Source organism: Astyanax mexicanus, chromosome 21 (genome assembly GCF_023375975.1).
Source record: "Astyanax mexicanus isolate ESR-SI-001 chromosome 21, AstMex3_surface, whole genome shotgun sequence".
Classification (NCBI taxonomy): domain Eukaryota; kingdom Metazoa; phylum Chordata; class Actinopteri; order Characiformes; family Acestrorhamphidae; genus Astyanax; species Astyanax mexicanus.
The window spans coordinates 41838623-41855292 of record NC_064428.1 but is presented as its reverse complement, the minus strand read 5'-3'; the positions used below and the strand labels follow the sequence as shown (position 1 = coordinate 41855292).

Below are 16670 nucleotides of genomic sequence, written 5' to 3'. Positions count from 1 at the left end.
ATTTTGTATTTGTACAAAGTACTATTATACTACATATACAGTTAAACTGAATGGTACTGTTATATACAGTTATACAGTTGTTGTGATTATAGAGTAATGATTATTGTTATCCTGCAGATAATGATCACTCTGAGAGTATAAATGTAAACATCATTTACACCCCGCACCACCCCACCACTCCACCACACCCCGTACCAGCTGCAGCTGGAGAGAACACACACACACACACACACACACACACTCTCTCTCTGTGGGTCAGATGGTCAGATGGCGGCTCTGTTGGTCCTGGTGGTTCTTCTGCTCTCCGGTAAGAAACTGATTTATTAAATTTGATAAAGGTTAAAGTTCTCAGACTGAAGTTAGGATTATTCACAATCTAACAATTTCTGCACTGAGATTATCTACTAAATCCAATTGTGTATTTTAGGACTAGACCTAAACCCTGTCCAAGAAAATACAGTACAGAACCAGTCCAGGATTAATTCATATTTTCTTATAGTAAAACATTCTTATAAGAAAAACTTTCCTTTTTTTTATAGGAAAACTTTAATTTCATACAGTAAAACTTTATGTTCTTATAATAAGCTTTATTTTATTATAGTAAAATTAGTTTTATAGTAAAACTTTATGTTCTTATAATAAACTTTATTTCTTAGAGTAAAATTTACTCATAGTAAAAATATTGCTTATATTATAATTTTACTTTCTTACAGTAAAACTTTGTTTTTATAATAAACTTAGTAAAGTTTATTTTATGGAAAAAAAATTACTTTTGTATAGTAAAATTTTCTAATAGTAAAACTTTACAATCTTATAACAAACTTTCTTTCCTTCTAGTAAAATTGACAACAAAATCTTCTTAAAGTAAAACTATTTCTTTTACTAAAATTTAACTTTCTTTCAGTAAAATGTATTTTATAGTAAAACTTGACTTAAGCACACTCCTATAGCACAATTTTACCTCCTTACAGCTAAACAATCTTACTATACACATTTATTGTCTTATAGTAAAACTTTATTACAGTAAAATATTACTTTTGATTTATATTATTAAAACAGTACTAACTGTACAACTGTATTATAATTTAGTAATACTCAACATTATATAGCTGAACTATACTTCCTTACAGTGAAACTACCTTTGCATGTAAATCATTCTTATAGTAAAACCATACTTTACTATAGTAAACTTTAATTTCTTACAATAAAAGTCTATGAAAATCTAGAAAAACTTTTTTTCTTATAGTTAAACTATTTTCTCATAGCAAAATTTTACCTCCTTATAGCAAAACTTTCTTATAATAAAACTTTCTTACAGTAGAAAATACTTTTCATTTCTTACAGTGAAATGTTATGAATGTTACTTTTGATGAATTACATTAAAAACCATACTTATTGTAAACTGTATTATCATGTAGTAATACTCAACATATCAAGAACTATACTTTCTTACTGTGGAATTACCTTTGCATAATAAAACTTCAACTTTATACTATAAAGTTTTACTGTATTTTAATTCAGTCGTATTTCTTTCTGAGCAGAGATTCTCTATTAAAATCCAACAGTGTATTTCAGGACTAGACCTAACCCCTGCACAGGAAACTACAGTACAGGATTAATTAATACTTTCATATAGTAAAACATTCTTATAGTAAAACCACACTTTCCTATAGTAAGACTTTTTACAATAAAATTGTATGGTCTTATTAAAAACTTTCTTTTCTTATACTGCAATTTAACATCTTTTTAGCAAAACTTTCTTACGGTAAAATGTTACTTTTGATTTATTATAGTAAAACAATACATATTGTACAGAAACTACAGTTCAGTTCTAGTCCAGGATTAATTCAGTAAATGATAATGGTATAATAATTATAGTCTCGGGTCCAGTGTGTGCCGGGTCGGTCCGGGTGGGCCGCAGTGTTCTGGAGCTGAGTGGGGTGATTAAGTGCAGCACCGGGAGATACGCCCTCGCCTACAGTCTGTACGGCTGTTACTGCGGCCTGGGTGGACAGGGCTGGCCCAGAGACAACGCAGACTGGTGAGAAAATACCAAATAATACACCAAATACAGTTACAAGAAACAGTATGTGAACTCTTTGGGATTATACTTGGATTTCTGCATAAATCGGTCAATAAATGTGTTCTGATCTTCATCTACGTCACAACAATAGACAAACACAGTCTGCTTATACTAAAACCACACAAAATATTATATATTTGCATGATTTTATTGAACACAACATGTTAATATTCACAGTTAGGGGAAAAGTATGTGAACCCCTAGACTAATGACTTTTCTAAGAGCTAATTGGAGGCAGGATGTGATGAGATGTGATGGATGTGTTGTTTTTGAGTTTGCTGTTCTTAAGAAGCATTGTTTGATGTGAATCACGCCTCACACAATAAAGATCAAGCTCTCAGAAGACCTACGTTCAAGAATTGTTGACTTGCATGAAGCTGGAAAGAGTAACAAAAGTATCTCTAAAAGTCTTGATGTTCATGTGTTCACGGTAAGACAGACGCTCTACAAAAATGCAGAAAGTTCAGCACTGTTGCTGCTACTCTCCCTACATGTGGTAAAGTCCTTTAAAGATGACTGTAAGAGCACAGCGCAGAATGATCAATGAGGTGAGGAAGAATCATAGAGTGTCAGCTGAAGACTGAATACAGAAATCTCTGCCACATGCTAACAACATTTTTAACAAATTTACAATAAGGAAAATATTAAACAAGAATGGAGTTGATGGGAGGACACCGCGGAGGAAGACACTGCTGTCTAAAAAAAACACAAAAAGCTGCACGTTTGAAGTTTAAAAGAGCACCTGGATGTTCCACTACTGCACTAATGCTTAATATACTGTGGACAGATGAATCTGAAATTGAGTTGTTTGAAAGGAAAACACACAACACACAGCACACCATCATCAAAACCTCATCCCAACTGTGAAACATGGTGGAGGGAGCATCATGGTTTGGAGCTGCTTTGCTTTGCTGCCTCAGGGTCTGGATGGATTACTATCATCATCATCATCAAAAAAATAAATTCCCAAGTTTACCAAGTTTACATTTTCCAGGAAAACCTAAACTAAAGACCATCTGTCCTCCAACTGAAGCTCAACAGAGGATGGATGATGCAACAGAACAACGACCCAAAACATAGAAGTAAATCAACAACTGAACGACTTCAACAGAAGAAAATAAATAAATACTCCTTCTGGAGAGTCCTGACCTCCTGAACCCAACTGAGATGCTGCAGCATCATGACCTCAAGAGAGAGATTCACACCAGATATCCCATAATATTATAGCTGAACTGAAACAGTTTAGTGAAGAGGAATGATCCAGAATTCCTCCTGACCGTTCTGCAGGTCTGATCTGCAGCTACAGGAAACCATTGGTTGAGGTTTTTGCTGATAAAGGAGAATCAACCAGTTATTAAATACAAAGATTCACAAACTTTTATTTACTCTCACTGTGAATATTAACATGCTGTGTTCTATAAAACCATGCAAACATATATAATTATGTGTGTGGTTTTAGTTTAAGCAGACTGTGTTTGTCTATTGTTGTGATGTAGATGAAGATCAGAACACATTTAATTATTAATTTATGCAGAAATACAAGAATAATCCCAAAGAGTTCACATACTTTTTCTTGTAACTGTAATACACACCACCAAATAATACACACTAACTACACACTACACACACACTCTACACACAGGTAAAGGTGTGAGGTGTGTTTCAGGTGTTGTCACAGGCATGACTGCTGCTATGCGACGGCGCAGGACTCCGGCTGCCACACCAAACCAGCACAATACAGATGGAGCTGCAGCACAGACTTACCCGACTGCGGTACACACACACACACACACACACACACACACACACACACACACACACACACAAAAACACACACATTATACACACACACACACACACACACACACAGACATTATACACACACAAAAACACACAGACATTATACACACACACACACACACACACACACACACACACACACACACACACACACACACTAAACACTACTTTTACTTTCTTACAGGAAAACTTTACTTTATTATAGTAAAAGTTTTGTAGTAAAACTGTCTTTTAATAAAATAAGATTTTCTTATCATACTAAAAGTTTCTTATAGAAGAACTTAACTTTTTATAGTAAAACTTTATTAAAGTAAAATTTTACTTTCTTACAGGAAAACTTTACTTTATTATAGTATATTAACCTTTTGCAGTAAAATCTTATTTCCTTATAGTAGAACTCCTTTCTTAAAGTAATATTGTTTCTTAGTAAAACTTTACTAGAATGCCCCTTTCTTATAGTAAAATGTTTTTATAGAACGTCAGTTTCTTACTGTACATATTTACTTTCAGACAATAAAATTAAAGCTTAAAACCTTACTTTCAAATAATGGAACTTTGTGGTAAAACTTCTTATAGTAAAACAATATTATTATATTATAATATTATATATATATATAATATTATAATAATATATATTATATAATATATAATATTATACTATAATATTATTATAGTCTTGGAAATTTTAAGCTTTAAAGTTAAAGCTCCAGAACTCTTATACTTGAAATTTACTTTCTTACAGTAAAACTACAGTAAAAACTAATAAAAATAAAAAAGAAATTTCAAAATTTTACAACTAAATTTAGCATTAGTTACATAATAGTAATAAAACCTTATCTTAATCTATTTTTATATCTTTTTATTGTATTAAAATTTGTACTATATTTAAAGTTTACTTTCTTACAGTAAAACTCAAAATCTCACAGTTAAACTTTTTACTGTCAATAAACCTCAAAACTTTATAAAACGTAACTTTCGTATAGTAAAACGTCACATTGTGCAGAAAAACCTGAAGATTTACAGGAAATGCATTGTATTGTATTTACTGAAGAAGACAGTAATGTATTTTATATATAACTGTAATATATCTGTGTGTGATTAGGTTCGTTGACGGACAGCTGTGAGAAGACGGTGTGTTTGTGTGATGCAGAAGCTGCGAGGTGTTTGAAGAAAGCGGCGTATAACCTGGAGTACGCTGTATATCCCGACTTCCTCTGTGGAGCAGAGTACCCCACCTGTGCTTACAACTAACTTACACTACACAATAACTTTATTTCTTACAGTAAAATCTCCTTTTTTATAGAAAAAATAAATAATATTCAGTACAATGTTCCTGAAAAAAAAAGCTGTAAAATTTGCTTTATTAAAGTAAAATCTAAAAAAAAATGTATGTAAATCTCTATTATCTAAGTTTTTTACAATGAAATGTAAAACCTAGTAATTAAACCCTCTGTTTTTACAGTAAAGCTTAAAAACGTACAGTACATTTTTTCTTTCTAGAAGTAAAACTTGAAGAACGTACAGAATAACCTCAAAAACATGCAGAAAACCTTCCTTTCTTGTTGCTTTCTTATAAAACACTTAATGTTCTTTTAATAAAATAAAAAAATATATTTTACTTTTAAATCCTACCTTTAAAATCTAAAAAAAAACTTGTTTTTACTGTACATAACTTTATTTTTTTATTAAACAGTAAAAAACTACGTTTGGATTCAAATCAGAAAAAAAGTAAAATTACTTTATTACAGTAATAAAAAATAATTCTAGTAAAAAATACTGTAAAACTTATTTTAGAAGTAGAATCTGAAACACTAGAACATTGGATTTGATGTTTTTCAACCTTTATAACCCAAAAGTTTAAATCTGTGCTATAAATAATATTCTAAGGGAAGAACAGAAACAGAAATGTGTGTTTATGCTCTCCAGATATGTTTTAGTACTGAAAATAAAAAAGTGAATCAAAACCAAACAATTCTGACTCTTTAAGCTTGAATTTCTTTTTATCATTTCATTTTTATTATAAACATTTTCCTTCATTTTGCTCCAGCATTAAAGCACAAAGAGAATTAATACAAAAATAAACATTTATTATAATCAACAAAATGATGAACTAGAATCAAAGAACCTGTCATAACTGATTGGTTTTCATTAATCTGAACATAAATTATGTTTAATTTAATTTCTCATGCACACACACACACACACATACACACACACACACAAACAAACAAACACACACTCATACAAAACCAGTCCAACACAAACTGTAGCCCTTAATGGTGAACGATCAGCTGGGCAGAATCTATAATATTATTATTATTTTATTATTATTATTATTATTTTTACTGTACATAGGTGGCAAATGGATTTTCCACCCTTTACTGTATTATTACTATAAACCCAGAGCAGAACCTCTTTAAACAAGCATTTAAATAAGACTGTTAAAGCGCAAGTGTGTTCATTTTGGTGGGCAGTTTGATTTGGTCCTTTTTTTTTTTTTTTTTCTTACTAAAGCAAAACTTTACTGTTTCTAAAATTCTCCAGTTTCCCACCAAATCTCCCCAAAACGTAGCCGAACAGTCAAGCGTCTTACACTGGAGCTAAAAATCACCAATTCGTACGAATTTAGCTAGAAAGTCGTAAAAGTGGTGAACAATGACATCACACCGATTCTTACTCTTCTATCCTTTCCTAGGCCAATCCTGATGAGTGCCCCTTTCATCCATTCCATATATTTTTCTTCATAGTTTGGATGACTTTAATTTAAATCTACAGTGCAGAACATTTTAAAATAATAAAAAAACACTGAATTTTAGCATTAGCTGTTAGCCACAGTGCTAATGACTGGTGGGCTATAGTCTTTTTATATTATTATTAGCTACATAGCTCCAGTGTAAATCTAAAGCAGCTTGGTGATATATTGGGGAACTGGAGTGTTTTTGTTGTTTTTATTGGGTTTTTTTTTGGGGGGGGGGGGCTGAACTATCGCTTTAATGTAAAATGCAGAAGGTAAAACATTGAACCTGCAGGAACTGAAATGAACAAAGGTGTTCACACACCTGTAATTCACCTGTAACACACCTGAACAGGTGAGTGTGAAGCTGTCATTAGTGCGCCACAAGTAACGATGCCACGCTAATGACAGCTTCATGCTCACCTGTTCAGGTGTGTTGTGTGTGTGTGTGTGTTAGGCGTGGTGTGTGTTCGTGTGCATCAGCTGCTGCACCACCATGTCGATGTTGATGATGGGGTTGAAGTAAAGCGCCCAGTAGAACAGACAGTTACAGACAAACTGCGGAACAAACGGCCAAAATATCATAAACGCCACACTGTGGGTCAGCATCTTCCACAGGTGCCCCAACATCCGCTTAGGGAGCGTCCTAAAACACACACACACACACACACACACACAGGAAAACACAAAATTAGCACTGGAGCTACAAAGCTAACGTCGCTAATATAGCTAGTTTAGTTAACAAGTAATGTAAGCTTATACCCTGCCAATTAGCACTAAGGCAGCTAATAAGTAATGAAAGGTCTTAGCCCAACGTTTAGCAATTAGCACTAATGCAGCTAACAAGTAATGGAGGCTAATACACCACCAATTAGCACTGGTGGTACAAAGCTAATGTCGCTAATATAGCTAGTTTAGTTAACAAGTTATGTAAGCTTATACCCTGCCAATTAGCACTAAGGTAGCTAATAAGTAATGAAAGGTCTTAGCCTAACTTTTAGCAATTAGCACTAGTGCAGCTAACAGCTAACAAATAATGTAAGCTTATCAATCAGCCAATGAACCTTTATTTTGAATTGGAAGTACATTAGGGCAACCCTCACTTTCAATGTATCTGAGCATTTACAAAAACAGTGATTGACATGACAAAGACAATAATACCTACATTTATTCATTTTAAAATAACAGTGAATAAAATATAAACATTGATATAAAAGAAAAAATAAAATAAAAAAATAACAAAATTAATAAAACTTGGTTTAATTGATAAGAAACTAAGATCAAAAGAAGATAAGATTAAAAGATTAATACAACAAAAAAACAGTTAAAATTAAGCTAAAACTAACTTTTACATAGTACAATAAAAAAGTATATGTAAATGAGTGAAGCCAGTGAGCTGACTTTTAGAGTTTATACCCCACCAATTAGCACTGGAGCTAAGAGACTAAAGTATATAAGATAACAAGATAAAAACTGAAGCTATTAAGCTAATGTAGCTAACAAGTAATGAAGTTTAAACACCTACAATTAACCTTAGTGCTATAAGGATAATGTAGCTCATAAATAATGAAGGCTTAAACCTTCTAATTAGCAATAGAGCTATGATGCTAACGTAGCAAACGAGTATGGAAGCTTTTACCTCAGCAATTAGCACTACAGCTTCAAAGCTAATGTAGCTAATGAGTAATGAGGGCTAAAACCCTACAATTAGCACTAGAGCTATAAGGCTAATGTAGCTAATGAGTAATAAAGGCTAAAACCCTACAATTAGCACTAGAGCTATGAGTAATGGAAGCTTTTACTTTAGCAATTAGCACTACAGCTTCAAAGCTAATGTAGATAATGAGTAATGAATGCTAATAACCTACAAATTAGCACTGGCGCTAAGAATCTAATACAGCTAGCAAGTAATGAAAGCTTATATCACACCAATTAGCACTAAAGCTGTAAGGCTAATTCAGCTAAAAAAATAATCATAGCTTTATCCATACAATTAGCCTTGGAGATAACGAGTAATCGAAGCTTATACCCCGCCAATTAGCAATGGAGCTATAAGGCTGATGTAGCTAACAAGTAATGGAAGCTATAAGCTGAACAATTAACACTGGAGCTAACAAATATTTGAAGCTAAAATCCCATCAATTAGCATTAAAGTTACAAAACAAATGTATCTAATAAGAAATTAAAGTGTATACCCCATCAATTAGCACTAATGAAGCTTACAAATAACCAATTAGCACCAATTAGCCACCCAAAACAAGCACTATTAAGTCCAGGAATTAATAGAAGCTAAACACTAATGTAGCTAACAATTAATAGATGCTAATACCCCAACAATTAGCAATTAGCTTAGCAATTAGCACTAACGAACGGTCACCTGATCTCCCCGCGGCTCCAGACCCTCCAGAAGCTGCACCCCTCCAGCACAGACAGCAGCATGGCGTTAACGATGACGAAACGCGACGTCCAGTAATGAACGCTCAGCCAATCCCACGCAAACTCCGCCAGCAGCTGATAGGGCAGCAAGGAGTATTTCACCAAAAACTCCGCCCACTGACGCCAGGTAGGCTCCACCTGCTGGAGGTGAGATAACAGACAGATGAACTGTCAACATTTGCAGGATGTAGCAAAAAAGTAGTTTAGTCTCTCCATCACTAAACTGCAAAGTGAAACCGAAACTAAACATACAGAATACGGAACAGAATACAATGTAACAAACACATCAAACACATCAAACACATCATTCACATCAATCACATCAATCACATCAAACACATTATGCTCAGTTTTATGTTGTACATTACTTTAATTTCCTAACTGAACAGGAAGCAGACTCACTGGAGTCCTGGTGGGCAGGTCCTCCAGGTGTGTGTGTGGTGTGTGTGTGGGGCAGCAGGTGTGTATGAATGGGAGGAAGGTGTCGTCATAGTCGAACAGGTACAGGTAGAGGATGGTGAGACGTGGAGAGTCTTTCAGAGCGTAAAGAAGAAAGAGAGACTTCCCTCCATTCACCGCCTACAAGAGAGAGAGAGAGAGAGAGATATTACTTTATAAAATAAGGTTTATTAGGTGGCCACACGGTGGTACAATACCTACATTTAGAGTGTTAATTAATGAATTAATACACACAGGTAAACACTGCTGGAGCAGCTTTAGCATTAATCGCTAACTGCGCTAAGCGCTAGTTAGCTCTTTCATCGTTCAAAGGCGAGTGTTACCATGTTAAAATAAGCTCTGTAGGACGAATCGCTAGCTAATATCACCTGGCGTACTGTAACACTCAGGGTTCCTCAGTGTAGCGCTTTCGCTAGCGGTTAGCCACTAATGCTAATGCTCCAGCCTTAGTGCTGGGGAAATTCTATGGAAAATTCTTGATGGAATGATCGACGATCACTTAAACGTTTAGTGAAATCATATAAATGGTAGAGAAACAGCACTAAAACTTAGAGTTCTGTGTAATAGAGAAAGTAAGAGCTTTACCACTCGCACAATGCAGGAAAGTGAATGGAACTCAAGGGTTTGGGTCTAAACAGATGTTTAGTTTTAAGAAAAGCATTTATCAGTGAGGATAAACACTAAAAACAGCTAAAGAGCGTAAAGATTGTAATCGTTTTGGAAGCGATGCCACAGCTTCGTTATTTATATTCATACACACCTTGTACTCCCAGAGGTTCTGTGGAGGTTTAACTCCGAGCTCTCGGACTTTGCGCAGTTCCTCAAGCACCGCCCTCCTGTGGGCGGGGTTTTCTATGCTGTATGGAGGTCTAGATAACTCATCATCCCCTAGCAGAGTCAGCAGCCTATAATACACAAAGAATCAGTTTAGCCACACCCATCCATTCAGCCTACAGCAGTTCAGCCCCGCCCACTCACCTCTCGTGCTGAAGTTATAAGGGGGGCGTTTTACCTGCCGTTGACCTGCTCTCTGACGAAGGTCTCTCTGTACTGATTGGTCCATGCCCCCAGGTGCTCCATCCACATCGTGACGTCATCAGCTGTCCACCTGCTGAGCGGCTTACTGACCAGAACCTCGTGATGGGCTTCCCCACTGGACCAGTGATACACCAGCAGCATCACCTAAACACAAACATACATACACACATAGAGGTGTTAGGTGTTTCCAATAAAGTGGCCACGTGTGAGCGCAAGCACGAGGTACAGCAGGTGTTTCCAGTATAGTGGCCGGTGAGACTCACAGCGACGGCGGTCAGTGCGGTCAGTACTCCGGAGAAGAAGCTGCCGGCTCCTCGGCGTGGGCCTCCTGGTGCAGCTCCGCGACTGGCCTGCTCGTCGCCGTGACGCTGGAAGGCCAGTAGGGAGTGGGCGATTCGGGGATTATTCTGGATCTCTCTACGCCTTCTTCTAACGTCAGCTTCAAAAAGCTTCTCTACAGCATCCCTGTATATATATATATATATATATATATATATATACAGACACACACCCAAACAATAATTATATAATAATATACATTAATCTATGATTAGAATAGCAATACTGAGGTATATCTAAGATTAAAATAGCATTGTTGAGGTAAATCTATGAATAGAATAGCAATACGGAGGTAAATCTACGATTAGAAAAGCAATACTGAGGTAAATCTATGATTAGAATAGCAATACCGAAGTAAAAATGTGATAAATAAGCATTACTAAGGTAAATCTACAAATAGAACAGCATTGCTGAGATACATCTATAATCAGAATAGCAATACTGAGGTAAATCTATGATTAGAATAACACCACTGAGTATGTATGATTAAAACTGCAGTGCTGAGGTTAATGTATGATTAGAATATTACTACTAAGAAAAATCCATGCTTAAAATAGCACTTTTGAGGTAAATTTATGAAAAGACCATAATTGCTGAGGTAAATCTATGATTAGAAAAGCAATACTGAGGTAAATCTATGATTAAAATAGCACCCCTCAGTTAAATTCATGAGTAAAACTGCAGTGCTGAGGTAACTGAATGATAAAAACTGCAGTGCTCAGATAAATCTATGATTAAAATAGCACTGCTGAGGTAAAGCTATGATTAGAATAGCACTACTGAGGTAAATGTATGATTAGAACAGCACTGCTGAGGTAAATGTATGTGTATGTGTAATATATATGTACCTGTATCGTAACTGTGTTATTTATTATTTTTATAAATGAGTAAAATGGTACCTGAGCAGGATGTTGACTTTGGGAAAACCCTCCCATCTCTCCCGGCACTCGGGACACTCGTTCTTGCCGGACGACTCCCACCACAGGGCGAGGCAGTGCCGACAGAAGCTGTGGCCACAGTTTAGCGTGGTGGGGTTCACCAGGACGTCGTAGCAGCAGTGGCAGGAGAACTCCCTCTCCGACAGACCGCCGGCCGGGACGTCCTGCACCGCCGAACCCAGCCCTGAGTCCTCCACGTAACCGCGGTCATCGTCCTCCCTTAGCCGAGGGTCCAACATCGGGCCTTCACTTCATCTACACACCTGGAGACACAACATCTCATCAATACCAATCAATCAGTCAATCAATCAATCAATCAATCAATCAACCTATTTCCACTCGGTAAATACACTGAGGGTAACACTCTTTTTCATTGTAGCTGAGCTTACAAAAAATTAAAGGGATTGAAAATTAAGTTTAAATTATAAAAAGAAGCAAACAATGTGAGATTTAATTAAGAAAAATAAAATAATTCAAAATAAAAGGATATGCAAACAGACTACAATGTAAAGCAATAAAACCAAGAGACAAATACGTAGAATAACAAAATATAAACCCAGTTAAAATAACCACAGCAAGGTCAAGAATCAGCAGGTCTGTTTTATAAAGTAGGGTAGAGTGTCGATACAGTACAGACTTGATTCAGTATGATATGGTACCATCTTAATTCAATAATCTATATTCAATATATAACACTGTCTTTATGCATAGTAATTCATAATATAATATAATTATTATTTAGTTTGATACGATACAGCAGAATCTTGATTCAATGAGCTGGATCAACACAATACTTTCTGAAAAATACTGATCCATTCTGAAGTCTTTAATATCGTACTTTATAACGTTGAATACCAAACTCTAACAAACTAAAAATTAAACCCTAGTTTTATTTTTCCTGTATCATTCCGTTTAGTGCATCGAACATATTGAATCATGAATTGTGTATCAGTATACCTGATTTAGGTACAGTAAATACAGGAAGGTCTCAAATCAGTAATTCAGTTTGATATGATGCAGAAAAATATTAATTCAGTGATCTGGTTTTAATACTATTTCCTTCTGAAATATATAATACTGTACTTTATAATGATTAACTCTCTAACAAACTAAAAATGTAACCCTATTTTTTCTTGCTGTACTGTTCAATGAAACGAAACCGCGGTGAAACGAATCGAACGTATCGAATCGTGAATCGGTGAATCGGTACACCTGCAGTGGGTAACAGTAAATATCTGAACTTTAACACCAAAAACCCGGACTAACAGTAACTAACACTGTCTGGTATTAATCCGCATTGGGAATCCGGGCTGTAATCCGGTTCTGAATGCGGATTAAATGTGTAAATATGTGTGTGTTTATCCCGGGTCAGATCTACAGGTGTATTAGCAGTGTTAGCAGCGGTACTAACATAGGAACCGCGCGCTGATCCGGATCAGAACCGAGACCGCGGGTCGGAACCGGTGTTACCTGAGGAGCGCGGGGCGGTTCGGCGCGGTTCGGAGCCGGTAACCGGGTCACATCTCCGGTTCTACCCGCTGCTGTGGTCCCGCCGTACAGCTGTTAGCTTAGCCTAGCTTAGCCTAGCTTCCCCTCAGAGCTCACAGTAACACCGCGCTGCCTTCACCCGCCGCCCTGATTCAATCCGAATCACAATCCGGATCACACTGAAACCGAACTGCTCACCTCGGGCTGATCTAGAATCAGTATTTCTTCACAGCTGCTTCATAAACAACATTGTGTATTATACCGTGAACAATTTACAATAACATAATAACATTCAATTTAAATATTCGAATTCAAATAATTAAATCGACCCTAAAAGATTTTTCATTAATTATTAATTTGAATTACAGGATAGTGAATTGATTTTGAATTATGTTTAATTAAATTTGAATTACATTATGTTGAGTTCAATTTAAATTACATTTTGTTGAATTGAATTTGGATTACATTATGTTAATTTAAATTGAATTACAGTAGCTTAAATTAAATTAAATAATCAAGGAGACATTCTAAATCAAATTCTGAATTTTGTACAACCATGTTGAACAGTAAAGCATATTGTTCTCTAAAAATAAAACTCTTCCCTTTTCTTAGATTCTCATTATAAAATTAATAATTATTTTCTGTAATATATTATATATTATGTGTATCTGACTGAACACAGCGCTGATATTCCTCTTGCTGTAGAGTCAGAAACAGTTATGAACACCAGCGCGCGGGAGGAGTGAACGCTGCACTGCGCACAAGCTCAGCGAGGGCGGGACTAAAGCTTGTCTCTTTCTGATTGGTCGAACGCTGAGCTGTAGCTTTGTATATCCTTCCTGATTGGTCTTTTGTTGTTTATTATCCTGACTTAAGGAAATTAGAATACTTTTAAACTATTCTTATATTTTTTATTATTACTTGTATATTAGTACTGTTATGATTAATATTTCAGCCATTAACTAGTATTTCTTTTAAATTTATTTTTTATTTGACTGTTTTAAACCTTTCTTTTTAATTTGATCTTAATAATTAAATATATATTTTATATTAAACGAATATCTTAATATCACCGTCAATGTAAACAAAAAAAATCAATTTAATAACTAAAATGTTTATTACTGTTATAGTAAGGGTATAATAATAAAATAATACAATTATTTGTCATAACATCTAATTAATTCAGTTAAGTGTTAATAAAAAAATAACATTTGAATAAGTGTTAATGAGTGTTAATAATAAAGGTATTTAAAATAATGTTGTTAATAATAGCTGTGCTAATATTGTCATAATAATAATAACCTGTAAAAATAATATATATTTATATAAATACAGTAGATGTTACAAATAGTACTACTAAGAAAAATGTTTATAAATATTAATAGTGTAGTGTGATATACCCTGATAATAAAATGCTTGATGCAAGCTAATAATTTGACCCTCCTAAACCACAGGATGAGTCTTTCAGCATGGTTATTTAAAAAATGTGAAGCTACTCCCTACATCAGTTAGAGGTAAATAACTTTTTAAAGTTGCTGCTAAAATTTATTAATTACCCACGCAGTGGGTTAAATCCAGGTGCTGACCTTTTTAGACCAGTATGTTCTTAATAATGGTGTTAAACAGTGGTAATAATAATTTCAGCAAAATAAGGACAGTAAAAAGTGTTGCAAATAAGTGTTGTCTATAGGACCTTTTACAATACATTTTTATTAGAGAAATAGTAAATGGTAAATGAGGTATACATTACATAAAACAATTAAAAACTGAATCATTGTTAATTATATGGCTAAAAGTATGTGTATCGTTATAGTCCCAGCATTCAGTTCAGAATGTTTCAATTATATGCTCTTCTTCAAAGGGGTGGTACCTTTCCTGTCTTTTGGGTGGCACCCTGCTCACGACCGAGGTGGTACCTTGTTTTCACTGGGGTGGTACCCTGCTCATCACTTGTGTGGTACCCTGTTTGTCAATGACGTGGTACCCTGCTCGTCTCTGGGGTGGTACCCGGCGCAATACTGAGGTGGTACCCTGTTCTTTACTGGGGTGGAACCCTGCTCGACAATAGGGTGGTACCCTGCTCATCACTAAGGTGGTACCCTGCTCATTACTGTGGTAGTACCCTGCTTGTCACTGGAGAAGTTCCCTGCTCATTACTGGGTGGGACCTTGCTTGTCACTAGAGAAGTTCCCTGCCCGTCACTGGGGTGGTACCCCATATGTCACTAAGGTGGTATTCTGCACATCACTGGAGTAGTACCTTGCATATTATTAGGGTGGTTCCCTGCTTATCACTGGAGAAGTTCCCTGCCCGTCACTGGGGTACACGTCTTGACAGTGCCTGCTTGACACTGGAGTAGTACTTTACTTGTCACTGGGGTTGTACTTTGCTTGTGACTGGAGCTACTGCCATTGCTACTGCCGTCTTTGGGGTGGTACCTTGTTAGTTTATGGGGTGGTACCTTGTTAGTTTATGGGGTGGTACCTTGCTGGATTTTGGGGTCGTACCTTGCTGGTTTATGGGGTCGTAGCTTGCTGGGTTATGGGGTAGTACCTTATTTATAACTTATTAGGCAATTCAACTTTTTAAAACTCTCTCTCTCTCTGTCTTCTGTAAAAAGTATTTTTTTTCCCATAGTACAATGTTATGTTTTTACAATAGTAGAAAATAGTAATACGTATAGAAGCACCTCAGGGTCCCCATTCCAAGTTGTTAGGAATATTCCAATCAGTTACATTACATTACATTACATTACATTACATTACATTACATTTGGCAGACGCTTTTGTCCAAAGCGACTTACAATAATCAAGTACAATGTAAAATAAGTTTAAAGGTAAAAAATATTTGGATAGGGATAAAAGGAGGTCAAAGGGGAATAATAGGATAGAGGAGTGAAGGAGGGGAAGAAGGAAATGAGGTTAGAAGTAGTTAGTGTGTTAGAGGTGTTAAGAGAGTAAGTGCTCTTTGAAGAGCTCTGTCTTCAGGAGTTTATTAAAGATAGTGAGAGATTCTCCTGATCTGGTAGTAGAAGGTAGTTAGTTAGAGGTGTTAGGAGAGTAAGTGCTCTTTGAAGAGCTCTGTCTTCAGGAGTTTATTAAAGATAGTGAGAGATTCTCCTGATCTGGTAGTAGAAGGTAGTTAGTTAGAGGTGTTAGGAGAGTAAGTGCTCTTTGAAGAGCTCTGTCTTCAGGAGTTTATTAAAGATAGTGAGAGATTCTCCTGATCTGGTAGTGGAAGGTAGTTAGTTAGAGGTGTTAGGAGAGTAAGTGCTCTTTGAAGAGCTCTGTCTTCAGGAGTTTCTTAAAGATAGGGAGAGATTCTCCTGATCTGGTAGTGGAAGGTAGTTAGTTAG

At 35.6% G+C, this 16670-nt stretch overlaps 2 protein-coding genes across 3 annotated transcripts; one reads left to right on the top strand and one right to left on the bottom strand.

Annotated features, from left to right (window-relative positions):
- Positions 1-226: 226 nt before the first annotated feature.
- Positions 227-5218, top strand: LOC103028503 (phospholipase A2). Of its 2 annotated transcripts, none has more exons than XM_015602630.3 (4): positions 227-307; positions 1891-2041; positions 3750-3856; positions 4986-5218. In XM_015602630.3, the coding sequence occupies exons 1-4, from the start codon at positions 268-270 to the stop codon at positions 5132-5134; spliced, it is 447 nt and encodes a 148-aa protein (XP_015458116.2). In that variant the 5' UTR covers positions 227-267; the 3' UTR covers positions 5135-5218. The 2 variants fall into 2 exon arrangements, with proteins under 2 accessions (XP_015458116.2, XP_007237931.2); XM_007237869.3 differs by having other exon boundaries at positions 1879-2041.
- A 1624-nt stretch (positions 5219-6842) lies between these two features.
- On the bottom strand, positions 6843-13521 carry LOC103028820 (bifunctional apoptosis regulator). Its single transcript, XM_007237870.4, has 8 exons — positions 13298-13521; positions 11789-12090; positions 10814-11015; positions 10525-10694; positions 10273-10417; positions 9456-9632; positions 8995-9194; positions 6843-7263 (listed from the first exon to the last, which is right to left on the bottom strand). The coding sequence occupies exons 2-8, from the start codon at positions 12064-12066 to the stop codon at positions 7071-7073; spliced, it is 1365 nt and encodes a 454-aa protein (XP_007237932.3). The 5' UTR covers positions 12067-12090; positions 13298-13521; the 3' UTR covers positions 6843-7070.
- Between the last annotated feature and the right edge of the window lie 3149 nt (positions 13522-16670).

Excerpts from the sequence above, each read along its gene's own strand:
- LOC103028503 (XM_007237869.3), top strand. The coding sequence starts at position 268 with ATGGCGGCTCTGTTGGTCCTGGTGGTTCTTCTGCTCTCCG. Across the intron at positions 2,042-3,749 it reads CCCAGAGACAACGCAGACTG|GTGTTGTCACAGGCATGACT; the intron begins GTGAGAAAATAC and ends GGTGTGTTTCAG. Across the intron at positions 3,857-4,985 it reads CACAGACTTACCCGACTGCG|GTTCGTTGACGGACAGCTGT; the intron begins GTACACACACAC and ends GTGTGTGATTAG.
- LOC103028820 (XM_007237870.4), bottom strand. The coding sequence starts at position 12,066 with ATGTTGGACCCTCGGCTAAGGGAGGACGATGACCGCGGTTACGTGGAG. Across the intron at positions 11,016-11,788 it reads AAAGTCAACATCCTGCTCAG|GGATGCTGTAGAGAAGCTTT; the intron begins GTACCATTTTAC and ends ATATATATACAG. Across the intron at positions 9,195-9,455 it reads ACCTGCCCACCAGGACTCCA|CAGGTGGAGCCTACCTGGCG; the intron begins GTGAGTCTGCTT and ends TCTCACCTCCAG.